At 48.9% G+C, this 15,000-nt stretch overlaps 2 protein-coding genes across 3 annotated transcripts in view; both read left to right on the top strand.

Annotated features, from left to right (window-relative positions):
- Positions 1-15,000, top strand: part of LOC113804106 (Myosin heavy chain-like) — a 408,590-nt gene that overhangs the window by 105,207 nt on the left and 288,383 nt on the right. The window lies entirely within an intron of this gene.
- LOC138867993 (uncharacterized) overlaps positions 1-15,000 on the top strand; it is a 64,570-nt gene that overhangs the window by 911 nt on the left and 48,659 nt on the right. The window contains exon 1 of the mRNA XM_070145431.1: positions 1-627. This exon is cut by the window's left edge and continues 911 nt beyond it. Within this exon, the coding sequence (XP_070001532.1) occupies positions 1-627 (627 nt within the window). The remainder of the gene's footprint in view (positions 628-15,000) is intronic.

Below are 15,000 nucleotides of genomic sequence, written 5' to 3'. Positions count from 1 at the left end.
GCCTCGAGCGAGCTCTCGTCCTCTCCCGAGACGTCCCCGGGGTCCACGCCTTCGCCGACGCCCTCGTCCACGCCCAGGAAGCACCTGTCTCCCAAGAACAGCGGCGCGCAGCTCCTGCCCGCCAGGACGCCCTCCATCAAGAGGAATGCCAAGACGCCTTACGCCCGCCCCTCCGCGGTCTTCTGCGGCGGCGGTGGCGGAGGGCGCGGCAAGATCAAGCCGACGCCCTTGAACAAGAGCGCCAGCGACGGCGTGGAGCGCGCCCGGAGCAGCGTAGGGCTGAGGAGCGGCAAGGGCAAGGGCGAGGGTCTCCTGCCTGCGGGCGAGAAGAAAATCCTCAATGACGACCTCCTGACGCAGCAGCTGCACAACAAGCTGGCGCGCGTCTCCTCGGACTCGCGCGTGGACGAGCTCCTGGCGCAGGCCTACATGGCACTGGAGAGCCTCACGCCGGAGCCCAGTGCCGGAGGCCCCGTGGTGGCGGAGCGCGCCCCTGCTTCGCCCCACGCGGGCACCGACGCCCTTCGCCGCCTGGCCATCGCGCACGCTCGGAAGGAGAACGGAAAGAGCTATAAGGACCTCACCCAGATCCTGCAGGAGAAGATTCAGGAACTGGACAATGCTGTGGTGAGTGAGTGAGTGAACTAGCGAGTGTGTAGGTGGATAAATAATTGAGAGATTGAATGACTGAATGTGAATGAGGACAGATAGTTGAGTTGAGAGAATCTGTAGGCGGAGTGAATGAGGAAGTGAAATGACTGAGTGGGACGGCGAGTGAACCAACGGGTGATTGGGTAAAGGTTGTTTCGAATCTCGACCAAGAGCGCTTCTGCGTGAGAATAGCCATTGCGTCGAGAATCAGAGTGAAGGATTTCCAGGGACAGACTCTCCCAGTGGGTGGAGTGGAGAGCGGCGGATGTCCATGAGGGTGAGTCATCTCGCCCCACCAACTTTAACCTTGAACTACAGGTGTTAACCAAAACTGGCCCACCGTTGACCACCGGACGCTGCTGCTACAAGGAAAGGTGGTAGCCTCCGCGCCCATACCAGCCCCCCATTCATACCATTCGCATAAAGAGTGGAAAATTACAATGCGAAATTTCATAGGGTCTTCGGGACGAACGAGCGGGGGGCTATGTTGTGGAAGCGTCAAAGCGTGGTCCTTCAACATGCAGGTCTGAGGCTTTATTGCGATCCCGGGGGCACAGACCGGGTCCCTGGGGATGTTTGACTGGGGGCGTGGACGCACTGGAGGATTAGTCCCCCTTTGTGGGCTGTGTTTGCGTGGTCTGCTGTGGGGTCTCTTTGTAACTCCGGCGCTTGAAAGGTCCTCAGACGCTCCTGCTTGCTTTTGGAGAGTCGTGAAATGCTTTAATTCGGGGTCTGTGAGGCATGGGGAAGGGAATTTAAACTTAGCTGAGTGACGTCCTAGGGAGAGTAGAAATCACTGCAAATCATGGTCATTCTTTGCAAAATGTGCGCACAATGGCGATAAAAAGGGAAGTGCAGGTACCTTTAATTAAGTCAAAAGTAATTGGGAATATATAATGGATTCCTTTTTTCTCCCTTGAGAGGCCGCAGTCGGGTGTAGCGGTCGGCTCTCCGGGTTGGGGTGGCAGCGGGACGAGGGGGGGGGGGGCAGGGAAGACAAGGAACGAGGAAGGGAAGGGAGGTTGGGCGGAGAAGGGGAGGTGAGGGATCGGGGGTGGGTGGGAGTTGAAGGGTTGGAGAGGGGTTGGGAGGCCTGGGTGGATCCCTTGCTCTGGCCGAGGCGTCGGGTTCATTCATTTGTTATCTGATATGAAGTGCGGGTTAGATGTTCTTTTGGGGAACACGGCGGCCGAGTTCCGTCTTCATTAGGCCGTTTCCGGGAAGGGTTCGTCCGCGCCGTGTCATCCGTAAAGGATAATTGTATTGAGGAAAATCATCCGTCTCTTACAGACAGGGATTTGTAGAAAGGATTTTATGTATGTAGCTCCTTCCCTGGGTGGGCGGGCACAGTGGCTGTCTCATCCAGGTGATTTCAGAGAGGGAGGGACAGAGGCCGGTTCAACAGAGCCAGCGGCGCGGCACGGCAGGTCCTTGTGGGAGAAAATAGGATTTAGACGGACTCGGGGAGCGAACGGCGTCGGGTTTCGCGTCGGAATGAAGCGCCGTGTTATCCGCTTTTATTGGGAAAACAGGATGTAGAGATAGAAGGTTGAAGTGGCTCTTGAGGGAGGAGGGAGAGCGGGGGCCGCCGCACGGCAATGCGTGAAGGGGGAGCGCTGTGGTTGCGACTGTGCGCGGCGGAGGGGAGGTGGCTGGCGGCCGACGCGTGGGGTTTCGGGGCGGGTGTGTGTCGTGGGTCGAAGGCGGGCTCCAAGGGCGGCGGGAAGTGGGTGGAGGGAGGCTAGGGCGTGAGGGATTGCAAGAGGGAGGAGGAGAGGGCGTAGCGGCTGGTTGGGGAGAAAAAAGGCGAGACGTTAGGCGTGGATGGCAGCGAGGAAAGGTTGGAGAGTAATGTAACAGAAAGTACCTTTTTTACACGTACTAGGGGAGGTGAAAGGGCATCCAGTTTTTGTTTTCTTTTGTTGTCTTTTTCTTCTTCCCGCTCTTTTTCGGAGCGGGAAGAAGGTGCTCAGAAGGCCTGGAATGTCCACTTGACATATCCCCGACGCGACAAGTACACACACACCCGAACACCCTCCGCTCACCCGTTCCACCCATATGATGTTACCCGTCTTGCGTAACTTGTCCCGGCATGAGAGTCGTCTCCTCGCCGCCCAAGGAAATGCTCAGGAGGAAGGTGCATTCCTTTCTTTTTTTACGTCACCATTACAACATCTTGTATTCAACGGCTGTATTTTCTGTATTTCCGAGTTTGTTTAGACGCCAGGGAGTGGGGGGAGGGTTATTATTACTTGTAGGTTTGTCGAGATTCCATCGTCAGTAATAATATGAAGAATATAGAGGAAGGTTGTAGATAGTAGCAACTAAGATGCATTCCCTCTTTTGCAATATATCTGTAAGTGTGTGCCTGCGTGCACGTAAGTGTGTGTGTGTCTGCGTCTGTATTATTTTCCCTTGTTTAATATTTATCTGTTTGTCTCTCTCATTATGTCTTATTGGGTCATCGTCCGAATGTGCTTGCGAGTTGTATGCCCAACCTCCTTCTTTCTCGGCCACGCAATACCCACCGGGCACCGTCATCCTGCAAGATACGGTGGAGAAATCTTAATTGCAAGGCTAATAAGAGGCGATAAACGGTTTCTTCCTTTCTCCCTCTCGAGTTCTATGCTCTGTACAGCTCCTGCCAGAATCTGTCTTTCCTGATTTTTTTTTCTCTGGAGTAAGTGGCTACCCGTTTTTTTCTTGTTCTTTTTTAGGATTGTTTGGAAAGGCCTAAATGGGTGTTATTTTTTTTTTATCTTCTGCTTCGTTTAATTTCTATTGTTTGTTTCGATTCCTTGGTCAGCAGGCATTTTAATCCCAAGGGAATGGCGCCCTTCGCTTGTTTTGTTTTCAATTATTTATCTGTCCTTTCGCGACCTTTTCCTCCCGTATTTATCTCTTCATTTATTCTATTTCATACATCCTCTTTTTTAGGTCATTTCCCTCTTTCCAGATCATATTGCTCTTTCTCTTTACTTCGTTTATTCTACTTCGTACATCCTCTTTTTTTAGATTTATTTTCCTCCTTCTCCTTCCATATCATTCTGCACTTTCTCTTTTTTCTCCTCTTCATTTTCTATGACGTCCCGCCTCTTTATTATTACGCCACTCTTCCTTGTTCATTACGATTCTCCTTCTCGTCTGCTTGCGCGGTGAAAGTGACTAACCCGCCTTCGTCCGTTCGCCCGTTCGTCTGTTCGTCCGTTCGTCTGTTCGTCCATTCGCCCGTTCGTCTGTTCGTCCATTCGTCCGTTCGTCTGTTCGTCTGTTCGTCCATTCGCCCGTTCGTCCATTCGTCCGTTCGTCTGTTCGTCCATTCGCCCGTTCGTCCATTCGTCCGTTCGTCTGTTCGTCCATTCGCCCGTTCGTCTGTTCGTCCATTCGCCCGTTCGTCTGTTCGTCCATTCGTCTGTTCGTCCATTCGTCTGTTCGTCCATTCGTCCGTTCGTCTGTTCGTCCATTCGTCCGTTCGTCTGTTCGTCTGTTCGTCCATTCGCCCGTTCGTCCATTCGTCCGTTCGTCTGTTCGTCCATTCGCCCGTTCGTCTGTTCGTCCATTCGTCTGTTCGTCCATTCGTCCGTTCGTCTGTTCGTCCATTCGTCCGTTCGTCTGTTCGTCTGTTCGTCCATTCGCCCGTTCGTCCATTCGTCCGTTCGTCTGTTCGTCCATTCGCCCGTTCGTCTGTTCGTCCATTCGCCCGTTCGTCTGTTCGTCCATTCGTCTGTTCGTCCATTCGTCCGTTCGTCTGTTCGTCCATTCGTCCGTTCGTCTGTTCGTCCATTCGTCCGTTCGTCTATTCGTCCGTTCGTCTGTTCGTCCATTCGTCCGTTCGTCCATTCGCCCGTTCGTCTGTTCGTCCATTCGCCCGTTCGTCTGTTCGTCCGTTCGTCTGTTCGTCCATTCGTCCGTTCGTCTGTTCGTCCATTCGCCCGTTCGTCCATTCGTCCGTTCGTCTGTTCGTCCATTCGCCCGTTCGTCTGTTCGTCCATTCGCCCGTTCGTCTGTTCGTCCGTTCGTCTGTTCGTCCATTCGCCCGTTCGTCTGTTCGTCCGTTCGTCTGTTCGTCCATTCGTCCGTTCGTCTGTTCGTCCATTCGCCCGTTCGTCCATTCGTCCGTTCGTCCATTCGCCCGTTCGTCTGTTCGTCCGTTCGCCTGTTCGTCCGTTCGTCTGTTCGTCCATTCGTCTGTTCGTCCATTCGTCCGTTCGTCCATTCGCCCGTTCGTCTGTTCGTCCGTTCGTCTGTTCGTCCATTCGTCCGTTCGTCTGTTCGTCCATTCGCCCGTTCGTCCATTCGTCCGTTCGTCCATTCGCCCGTTCGTCTGTTCGTCCGTTCGCCTGTTCGTCCGTTCGTCTGTTCGTCCATTCGTCTGTTCGTCCATTCGTCCGTTCGTCCATTCGCCCGTTCGTCTGTTCGTCCATTCGCCCGTTCGTCTGTTCGTCCATTCGCCCGTTCGTCCGTTCGCCTGTTCGTCCGTTCACTGTTCTTTTCACTTTTGAAGAGGCCTAGGGTCGACGTGGGCGGGGAGGGCATGCGTAAGTGCTTCGGGATTTTCTCTTAATGTGGGCGGCCTGTGTAAAGGAAAGCGTTTTTTTGGATTAGCATTTTTCGTCTATTTGTTTGTTTGTTTGTTTGGATGATTGATTGTTTATTTGTATATTTTGTTTTTTCGTATTTATTTATTTGTTTATTATTTATTTATTTATTTACTTATATATGTATTTATTAACTCATTTATTTATATATTTATTTACATATTTATTTATGTATTTGTTTGCTTACTTATCTACTTATATATTTATTTATTTACGAATTTTGAAAATCATGGCTGGGAAAATTTTCGGGAGAGAATCGTTCTTGTGGTGAATGAGCGGGATTTTTTGTGGATTTTCAGGGAGGATCTTGAGCTGCACGTGCTGTTTGGATTCTGAATGCGTGTTGTTTGTTTGAGTGTGTGTTTGAGGGTTTGTGTGTGTGATTGTTTGTATGTGTGTGTGTTTGTGCGTGTGTGCGTGCGTGCGTGTTCATATGCTTGTTTTAGATAAAAAAAAAAAAAAAATGGAAAGTCATCCCGGCAGGTCCACATTCGACCCGTGTTCCAAGAATAGAGTCATCCCGCCATTCCCTTCAGAGTCACGTCATCGGTCATCAACTTGGGTCATTATTTCCCCCGTGTCATCTCGTTGTCATTTTGTGATAATGAGAGTTTTGCCTTTTTCATGTTGGTATTATGCCATTTCGGTTGCGTGTGCATCTGTCCTTGTAGTACCTGATCGTATAAAGGTGGATACCTGCATAAAATAGTATCTGTCCGCATGGAAGTACCTGTCCGCATAGACGTATATACCCGCATAGAGGTACACCCCCTTGTAAAATACATATCCACTGAGAAGTGCATACCCTCATGGAAACACCTGTCCGCATACAAGAAATACATATCCACATAGAAATACCTATCCGCTTGGAAGTACACACCACCTTAGAAACACATGTCCGCCTAAGAGAAGTACATACCCGCTTAGAAATAACCTGTCAATACCCACTTAGAAACACCCATCCTTATGAAAGAAGTACCTATCCGCACCGAAGAACAAGCGCGGGTAGGTGCGTGGCGCGAGATCACACGCGTGTCTGCATCTGGAGAGAAATGACATCAATTGCAACGATCAGCCTGCAAGATGTGTGGCGCCGCTGCAATCAGCGTGAAGGCCACAGCTCGGGGGCGCAAGCAGGGCGACGGGGGCCATCAAAGCCAGGGGCGGATGTCTTTGACCTTTTCTCTCTCGGGTTGGGGTTTGGGATGCGTGGATGGGGAGGGGAGTTTTTTTTTTTTTTTATAGATGATGAGGCGATTGCACCTCTGGGTTGTAAAGATGATTAAGTTTTTTAAATTTTCGTTTCTTTTTTAGTTTCTTTTTTTGTTTTTGTTCGTATTATTATTATCATATTTATTAGAAGTCTTACTATTAGTAGTAGTAGTAGTAGTTTTCTCCTCCCTCTTCTTCTACTATTACTCTTTTTCTTTTCTTCTTGTTCTTGTTCTTGTTCTGCTTCTTCTGTTTCATCATCTTATTATTATTATTGCTTCTTCGTCAATTTTTTCCTCTTGAAAACTGGATTTAATGATTCCCGCGCGATTCCTCCGATATCCAGCCTCCGACGCGGTCCGGGCGAAGGGCCTGTGATTTAGGGCGCCCGGGCTTCGTCGGCGGAGGCCCGGGCGCGGAGTTATCGGAGCGCCCGCCCGATGACGCGCCAGATAGGACGGGCGGTCAGGGCGGGGCAGCGGCGTCGACAGCCTCCTTCTGCCCTGGGCGGAGTTCGTGGGCGGGGGAGGAGGTTGAGGAAGGTGGGGTAAGGAGGAGTGGGGGAGAGGGGGGAAGGAGGAGGTGGAGGGGGAGGGGGGAGGGGGGAGGAGAAAGAAGGAGTGGGGAGGGGAGGATGAAGAAGATGAAGGAGGGGGGAGGGGGAGGGGATGGGGGACGGGTAGGTGGAGGTGGAGAATGAGAGAATTGGAAGGGATAGAAGTGACAAGAGGAGAAAGAGATGATGAGATAAAAAAAAGGAATGGGAGGATACGATGAGAGGCATAAGCGCAAGGAGAGAAAGAACTCAGTGGTTTACGAAGAAAGAAGTGAGAGAGAGAAAATATACATGGACAGGATAAAATGAGAGAAGTAAAAAAGATAATTTGATACACGGAGAAGAATAAGCAAGCGCATGATAACTGAACGGCTGTGTAGTTCAGCCACTGGACGGTGCGGAAAATAGGCTCGTAATGGGCGTGTGGGCCGTGCAGGAGGGCGTTGATGTGGGCGGGTACGGAGGCATGGTTCGGGGCGGGGAGGAGGTGAGGTAATGGTGGGCGGGGAGCACGGAGTGATTACCCAAGGCGCTCTCTCTCTCTCTCTCTCTCTCTCTCTCTCTCTCTCTCTCTCTCTCTCTCTCTCTCTCTCTCTCTCTCTCTCTCTCTCTCTCTCTCTCTCTCTCTCTCTCTTTGTCTCTCTCTCTCTCCCCTCTCTCCCTCCTTCCATCTTCCCTTTCCTCCCTCCCTCTCACCTTCCTTCCCGTTGATGGCTTGTTAATTTGCATGTATAGTGGCGCGCGTAGTTGAGCTTGTCGTTGGGGGTCCCGTAATAACACGCTCTCGCCCCGCTAACAATGTTAACGGTTATTACACGGCGATTCTCTCCCCTCCCTCCCCTCTTCACCCCCCTCCCCCTTCCCTCCTCACTCGGCCTGCTGACTGACCGCCGCGGCTTAAGCTGGCCGCCCATTACACAGGGTTGGGCGCGGGGGTTGCTGCTGGGGAGGGGTTGGGGAGGAGAAGATAGTAGGGGGAGGGGAGTGGAGAGGAGGGGAAGGTAGGGAGGGGGAGGATAGGAGGGGTTGGGGAGAGAGGAAAGGGAGGGAGTGAGAGGAGGAGAGGATAGGAGAGGAGAGGAGGGGACGGGAGGGGAAGAGGTAAGCTGTTAGAGGAGATGGAGATGAAGAAGGGGGTTGGGAAGGAGTACGGGAAGGAGAAGGAGAAGAACTGGGAGGAGGAGGGTATGGGGACGGATGGGGGGGGGGGGAGAGGAGATGTTCATAACTTTTGGGATTATGTCGGGAGGCAGCTTTCAGGGAGGCCAAAGAGTTAGGAGGAGTTTTATGACTCTCTTTCTCTCTCTCGCTCTCTGCCTCTCTCTCTCTCTCTGCCTCTCTCTCTCTCTCTTTCTCTCTCTCTTTCTTTCTCTCTCTCTCTCTCTCTCTCTCTCTCTCTCTCTCTCTCTCTCTCTCTCTCTCTCTCTCTCTCTCTCGCTCTCTCTCTCTCTCTCTCTCTCTCTCTCTCCGTCCCTTTCTCTGTGCCTAGGCTGCCAAGTATAATTCGAGAAAAAAGTGATTTTCTTTTATTAACACCAAGAAATCGTCGATTCGCCGGGCTCTGCAAACACAAACACAGACACAAACGCAGAAATAAAACGAAACGTGGAGAGTAGATGCGTCGCAGGACAGTAGCCAAGAAATTATTTGCGAGTCTCTCACTTCCTGGATGTGTCTGCCCCCCCTCCCCTCCCCCTCCCCATAACGCCCCCCCCCCTCGCTTCATTACGGAAGGTGAAGGAAAATCTCCGCCTCATCTCCGCCCCGGGCATCCCTCATCCCTCATTTCTTATTACTCGTCGGGGAAAGACGCTATTAGGCAAATGCGCGTAAATGCTTGGAAACGCCTAATTATTTGTTATTTATTACCACTAGACAAACGTTTGGGGAGTGTGGGTGTGCTTGGGATTTCGATTTAGGTAGGGAGGTGAGGGGTGTTGGAGGTCCTTGGGGGGAGGAAGGGGAGGGGAATGGGGAAGTCGTTGGGGAGGAGGAAGGGGAGGGGGAGGGGAGGGGAATGAGGAAGTCGTTGGGAAGGAGGAAATGGATGTGTTAGTAGGCCGTGATGGGGAGATGGAACACGACGAGAGAGTAAAAGTAGATCGTGACGTTTTGATTCAAATCGGATTTCATGTCAGATGGCATAGCCGAAATCCACTTCGGTATTACTTTCACTTGAAATATTAAGGTGCATTGTTGTTATCATCATCATTATCATCTTATGCTTTGGCTGTTGGAATTGCCGTCTTACTCCTGTTAGGCGGGTCACATCAAATGACCAAGGGCTAACAGGAAATCTCTCGAACACCTTCCTCGGGATCCTTGCAGTTCCTAACAAGACGGTGTTTTGCACAGCTCCGACATCGCCCGGCAACCCCGATTTTTTAATCCATCTGTCAAATTCTTTTGTCATACTTCAAAGGGCATCTGCAACCACAGTCTTCCAATTTCCCTCCGCAAGTCCTGGTATTTGGTATTTTTCCACCTTTTCTCTTTCCGTTTCATGTACTCTTCCATCGGCAGGCACTGTAATATCTACGCTTATACCACTTTTTTCCCTATCAATAACAACAATGTCTGATCTTGCGTCTATCACATTGCCGCATTGTATATTCATATCCCACAGCAATTTTACATTATTCTCTGCCGCTCCTTCTGGGTCCTGTTCATACCATCATTCCATATGTTCTAATGCATTTTCTTACAGTTTCCAATGAATTTCCTTTGCTACATTATCATGGCGTCTCTTGTATTCTTACTAAGATAATTTCTCACAGTCACTTATTATGCGTTGCATACTTTCTCTTCTCTTTCTACACGTTCTGCAAAGGGATTTGTCAAATATTTATATGAATTTGGTGTTTTGCATAATTTGTTCTGATCGCCTGTTCCTGTGCAGCACATAACAACTCCGTCTCAACCTTACTAATATTATTGATGATGATGATGATTATTATTACTATTATTATTTTTTCGTTATTGTTATTATTGGTTATATTATGACGGATACCGTTTCACCTTTGTACACGCATGATTATTTTCAAGTGTGATTTTTTCAAGATTACAATTTTTTTTGTCAGCATAATGAAATATGTAAAATTGCAGATACAGAAACAGTATGTAACAATGATGATAAAAAAAACATTTGGTGAGAAGCATACACTACACGCACCAGAAAGTGGAAATGAAAGCATACGAGGGTGAAAGTGATCTCCGCCCCGATAAGGAGAGAGAGAGAGAGAGAGAGAGAGAGAGAGAGAGAGAGAAAGAAAGAAAGAAAGAAAGAAAGAAAGAAAGAAAGAAAGAAAGAAAGAAAGAAAGAAAGAAAGAAAGAAAGAAAGAAAGAAAGAAAGAAAGAAAGAAAGAAAGAAAGAAAGAAAGAAAGAAAGAAAGAGAAAGAGAAAGAGTGTAAGAGAAAGAGACAGCCAAGGCAGCACTCGAGACGAGAGACTAACAATGAGGAAGTGTCAGTCTGTATCGAGAGCAGACCCAAGGCAGTCTCAGAGGTCCGCGGTGTTGTGATTTCAGTCGCTCTGTTTGCGAGGTTATTTTGCGTAGTTTGGATAATCTGTTGGAGTGCTAATGTATTTTACCCAAGATAAGATAAGGGGGGGGGGAGTTCGGTTAGTTAGGTTATGTTAGCTTAGAACAAGAGTAGACTTTTTTGCGAAACCAAAACGAGGAAACGACTCGACCCCGTTATTACGAATCGTGATGTCTTGACTGGATTCAGTATTTTCATCAACTAACCCAACTTACCCCAATGTAATCTGTAACCTAGTCGACTAACGGAAAGAGGGGTGGGGGGGGGTGATGTGGATTATTTAAAATGCTATGAAAGTATACTCGCTCCCGGTCTCTCTTCAATCTCGTTTTCTTTTCTCTCTCCGTTTTCTTTCTCGATCACATTGTTTCTTTACTTCTCTTGTTTTTTTATTGTCGTTTTGTTGTTATCCCTCCAACCTGCTTCTTACTAAGTTTATCCCTTTCTCCAATTCCGTCCGCTTTATTTGTCTCGTCTTTTCTCCCTCTTTCGTTGGTGATGAACCTCAATCCTCTTTTCTTCTTCTCCATCTCCATTTTCTTTTCCTTTGGCTTCTTTCTTTCTTTTTCTTCATCATCTCCTTCTCCTCCTCCTCCTCCTCCTTCTTCTTCTTCTTCTTCTTCTTCTTCTTCTTCTTCTTCTTCTTCTTCTTCTTCTTCTTCTTCTTCTTCTTCTTCTTCTTCTTCTTCTTCTTCAAGTGTGGTTCTAGTTCAAAACATGAGACCGAGACCGAATCGGTGAACCGCCGTCGCCTTTTTGTCTCCGGGCCGAAGGGAACGTTGCGACAGCAGGGCCCCTGACCAGCTGGACCCGCAGTGCAACAGAAGCTGTAGGAGAAGTTAACTGTTACACACGTTGCAAAGATCGCATGGTGTTATACTGCGATTTTGGGTGTATAGCTGGTGTGTTTATGGATGTTTCGAGTTTATAGTAGGACAGTAAAGGGTGTGGGAAGTGTTTTTTTTAGAATGTTTATAGCTTTTTTCGAGTTTATTGAAGGAAGATAAAGGTAGAGGGAATACTTTTTGTTATCATGAGTTTAATGGAATAGAAACGGGATTAAAAGGGGATTTTTGTTATGTTTGATTAGAAAATGAACAGTAGGATAATGTGGTTGTTGTTCATATTTAGAAAATTGCCTAGCGTCTGTCGAGGAAGGGCCAGCAATCCCTGTAACAAGATTAAGAGTTACGAGCGACTCGGCACTAGAAAGCAGCGTGTCTTGTCGCCGCTGGAACGAGAGGGTGGAAACGGTTGCAGGGTGATAGAGAGGGTGGCCCGCGCCCTTTCACCCTTGTAGTCACCCTGAGTTATGGTTGGATCATGGTTGTGCGGGCCTGTAGTTGGTGCCTTTAGATATTTAGATATTAAGGTCGCTGGTTGGTTTTTGGTTGAGGATGTCTGGTTGGTTGAAGCAGTGTGGGTCTTGTTTTTTTATGCGCTGATTGAACTGGGTGAAGGAAAATGGTGATAGCGATTTTTCTTCTTCTACTTTTATTGTAGATGGTATACAGGGTTCGTTTTGATTTAAAGAATGAAGAGATTTAATTCCTTGCAAATTTCTCTTCTACCACCAAGCTGATCGTAGAAGTAGAAGGGTGACGCGCAGAGGCAGTGGAGGACGAGGTTCAGTGGGTCGTTAGCAGATGAAGGGACACGTTAGATAGGATTCTGTTGATCAAAAAGTAGGATTTTATTTTTTCTAGTGGTGGGATGAGATTTATGTGTGACGTAATGTTGATTTCAGTGTAGCTAGAAAGGGATTGTTGATTTCAGAACTGGAGTCATGCGTAGCTACAGGTCCCTTGATGTCTCCATAAACGCGCGGGTTAATAAGCAGGTGTTTTGTGCAGTGTGTATTAACGGGGAGAGCCTTAGGGTCAAGTGGAGGCGAGGTGTGAGTGTTTTAATTACGGACGCCCACCTGGCGAGCAGGTAATTTCAGGCGCCGCGAGACTCGGTCCCTAAATTGATCAGCTGGGTTGCGCGAGGGGCGGTTGCAAGGTCATCGGTGCATGAGCAGTATATTTGTTTTTGATTTTTCTTTTCTGTGTTTCAGATTATGGCAAAAGCTATCTAGAGAAATGTAGTTTGTAGATATTTGCAGTGGTTGAGGCCTTGTTTTGAGTGTATTTTGATATCTGCCATTTGTATCGTAACGTACGCGTATATGTTATCAGGAGAACGAAAACGTAAATTCTAGAGAAATCAGTCAGTCGAAATAGCGGTAACATGGTATTCAATCGCTCGAGAAGGTTATTTAATCCCCTTCTACTGGCACCTGAAGGATTAACATTGTACGAATCCTCGAAGGACAATAGATTCAAAGAAATGCAGGAGGGAAGAACAGGGGAGGGGAGGGGGTGGAGTGGAGGGGGTGCCAGGATATCAAGGATGCTTTTTGATCTTGATTGCAGCCGTGATTATCTATGTGATAGCGTTTGAGGCCGTTTCCTTCGTGCGTGTTTTGTGCCGTTGACTTTTGCCTTTCGTTTCCGTCCTCGAATGGGTTATTAGAGTTTCAGTGTAGAATGATAATGGTCTCTTTCAGGATGTTTGTGGTTTACGGTAATGGTTTATGGATTGCGTCGTAGTTTTGTTGGTCGGTTATAATGCTGATTGTTGTGATTCTTGGGTTTAGGCGTGGGAAGTCCTCGCGGTGTTTGTATTCGGTGTTGTGTTGTATTCCTATATTTATTTGAAAATATGTATGAATGAGAATGAATGATTTTATATTGTATGACTACATGCTTTGTGATATGGGAATTTTTTAATTGATTTTTTTTCATGATACGTTTAAAGGCCTAGATTCCGTTGTGATGTTTAATTTCTCTACCCATTTCTGATGGAGGGTTGTTTATCCCTTGTTTACGTTGGGAACAAGGCGTGTTTGTACACAATTGAGTGCGATTATTCCAGCCCCCAGACTTGCACCTGTTTCAGCTCACAACCAGTGGTATCCCAGCTAGCAACAACAGTGGCCTTTGCTCCGTGGTCGTACAATGCGGGACCAGGGCAGTGATAGCTATTGGTAGATATTTCTTTCTGTAGTAGGCACTGCAAACTTAGATAATGCGGGAAGACTCGAAATACTTGGGTTTCTTTGGAGATTCTGTGTACTGCGCACTTTCACTAGCTCTAGGGGGTAGTGGCAGCCGCCCTGTGCCCGCCCACGATAGTACGAGATCTCACTAGTGCCTCTTAACTAGCAATAGCTGTGGAGGCACCGCCCTGTCCAGCGTAGGGGAACCGGATTCCCAGATCATAATACTTTCCTCGAGATTGCGTACGTGCGAGCTATTTCGAGGGAGATGCCGGCCCTGGAACTGCCGCGGAGACGGTTTTTAATTGCCGGCAAGGCTGTTTTTTTTGGCCTTCGGGGGAGAGGGGACGGGAGAGGGTTAAGGAGGGGGAAGGGAGGAGAAAGGGGTGTGGAGGGAGAATGGGCAAGGGGTATAGAGGGAGGAGCAGGGGGTGTGGGTGGGAAGGGACAGGCTATTATGGGTAGTTCGAGGAGGAAATACCACATGGGTTGAGGCGAAACGAAGCGCGGGCGTATAACGGCGGTTATGGGAGACGTCCCGTGGGCGTGAGGGTCGTTCTCGGGTGTTTTATCGGCGTGCGAAAGTAGTGTGCCCTTTGGCGACGCCCAGAGAGGGTGTTATGTTTCCCCTTCTTCCCCTTTGCTCGTGCATCGAAGCGTCATCAACGAATTCCTTGCAATATGGCAAAGCAGGAATGGATTCTTGCTTCCTTTGGTCGGGAATGTGGTTGACAGCTGCTTGGCTTTCGGTCGATGGTTGATAAGGAGATGCCATAACGTGGTTTTCGAGGTTGTTTTGTTTTGTTGTTTGTGTCAATCCAGAGAGTGACGCCAGGGATAAAAAATCCGTCGATTTGATTGGTATAGATACGTGTTTGTTTAGGATGCGGTCGGGGATTTAACGGTTTTAACGGCTGTTTATCGTTTGTTCCTTTTTTTCAAGAGATGTTGCTTTTGATGGTTGTGTTACCATATCCTGTTTCGAATGCGTGTGTGTTTTGTCGCCTTCTTGATGTGAGAATGTAGATAGTCTGGTCGTGCCCCTGGTCATGCTTGTAGCCGTGTTCCTCGGCGCGCTTCTGGTCGCGTTCTTGGTCGTAGTCCTCGTCGTGTACCTGATCTAGGTGGCCGTGTTCCTGATCGTGTTCCTGGGCGTGCTGGTCGCGTTCCGGGCTGCGTCCCCTCCGAGGACGCAGGTGGTGTGCCTGGCGTGCCATATGACGATGCCTTCTTGCGCGTCCCGCCGGAGAGCGCACGTGTGTAGGAGAACCGGCCGCCGCTCGCCCACACGCCCGTCGCGAGGCCCTCCCAGCCAGCTCCGGTCGCCCACGACCACCTTAGCTACTGGGTCCACGCCCTTGTTGTTACTAGTGGCGGCGGCAGCATCGTAGTATGT

The sequence above is a fragment of the Penaeus vannamei genome, chromosome 33 (assembly GCF_042767895.1).
Source record: "Penaeus vannamei isolate JL-2024 chromosome 33, ASM4276789v1, whole genome shotgun sequence".
Lineage (NCBI taxonomy): Eukaryota > Metazoa > Arthropoda > Malacostraca > Decapoda > Penaeidae > Penaeus > Penaeus vannamei.
Note: the sequence above shows the minus strand (reverse complement) of the source record. Positions and strands in the feature narration are given on the sequence as shown.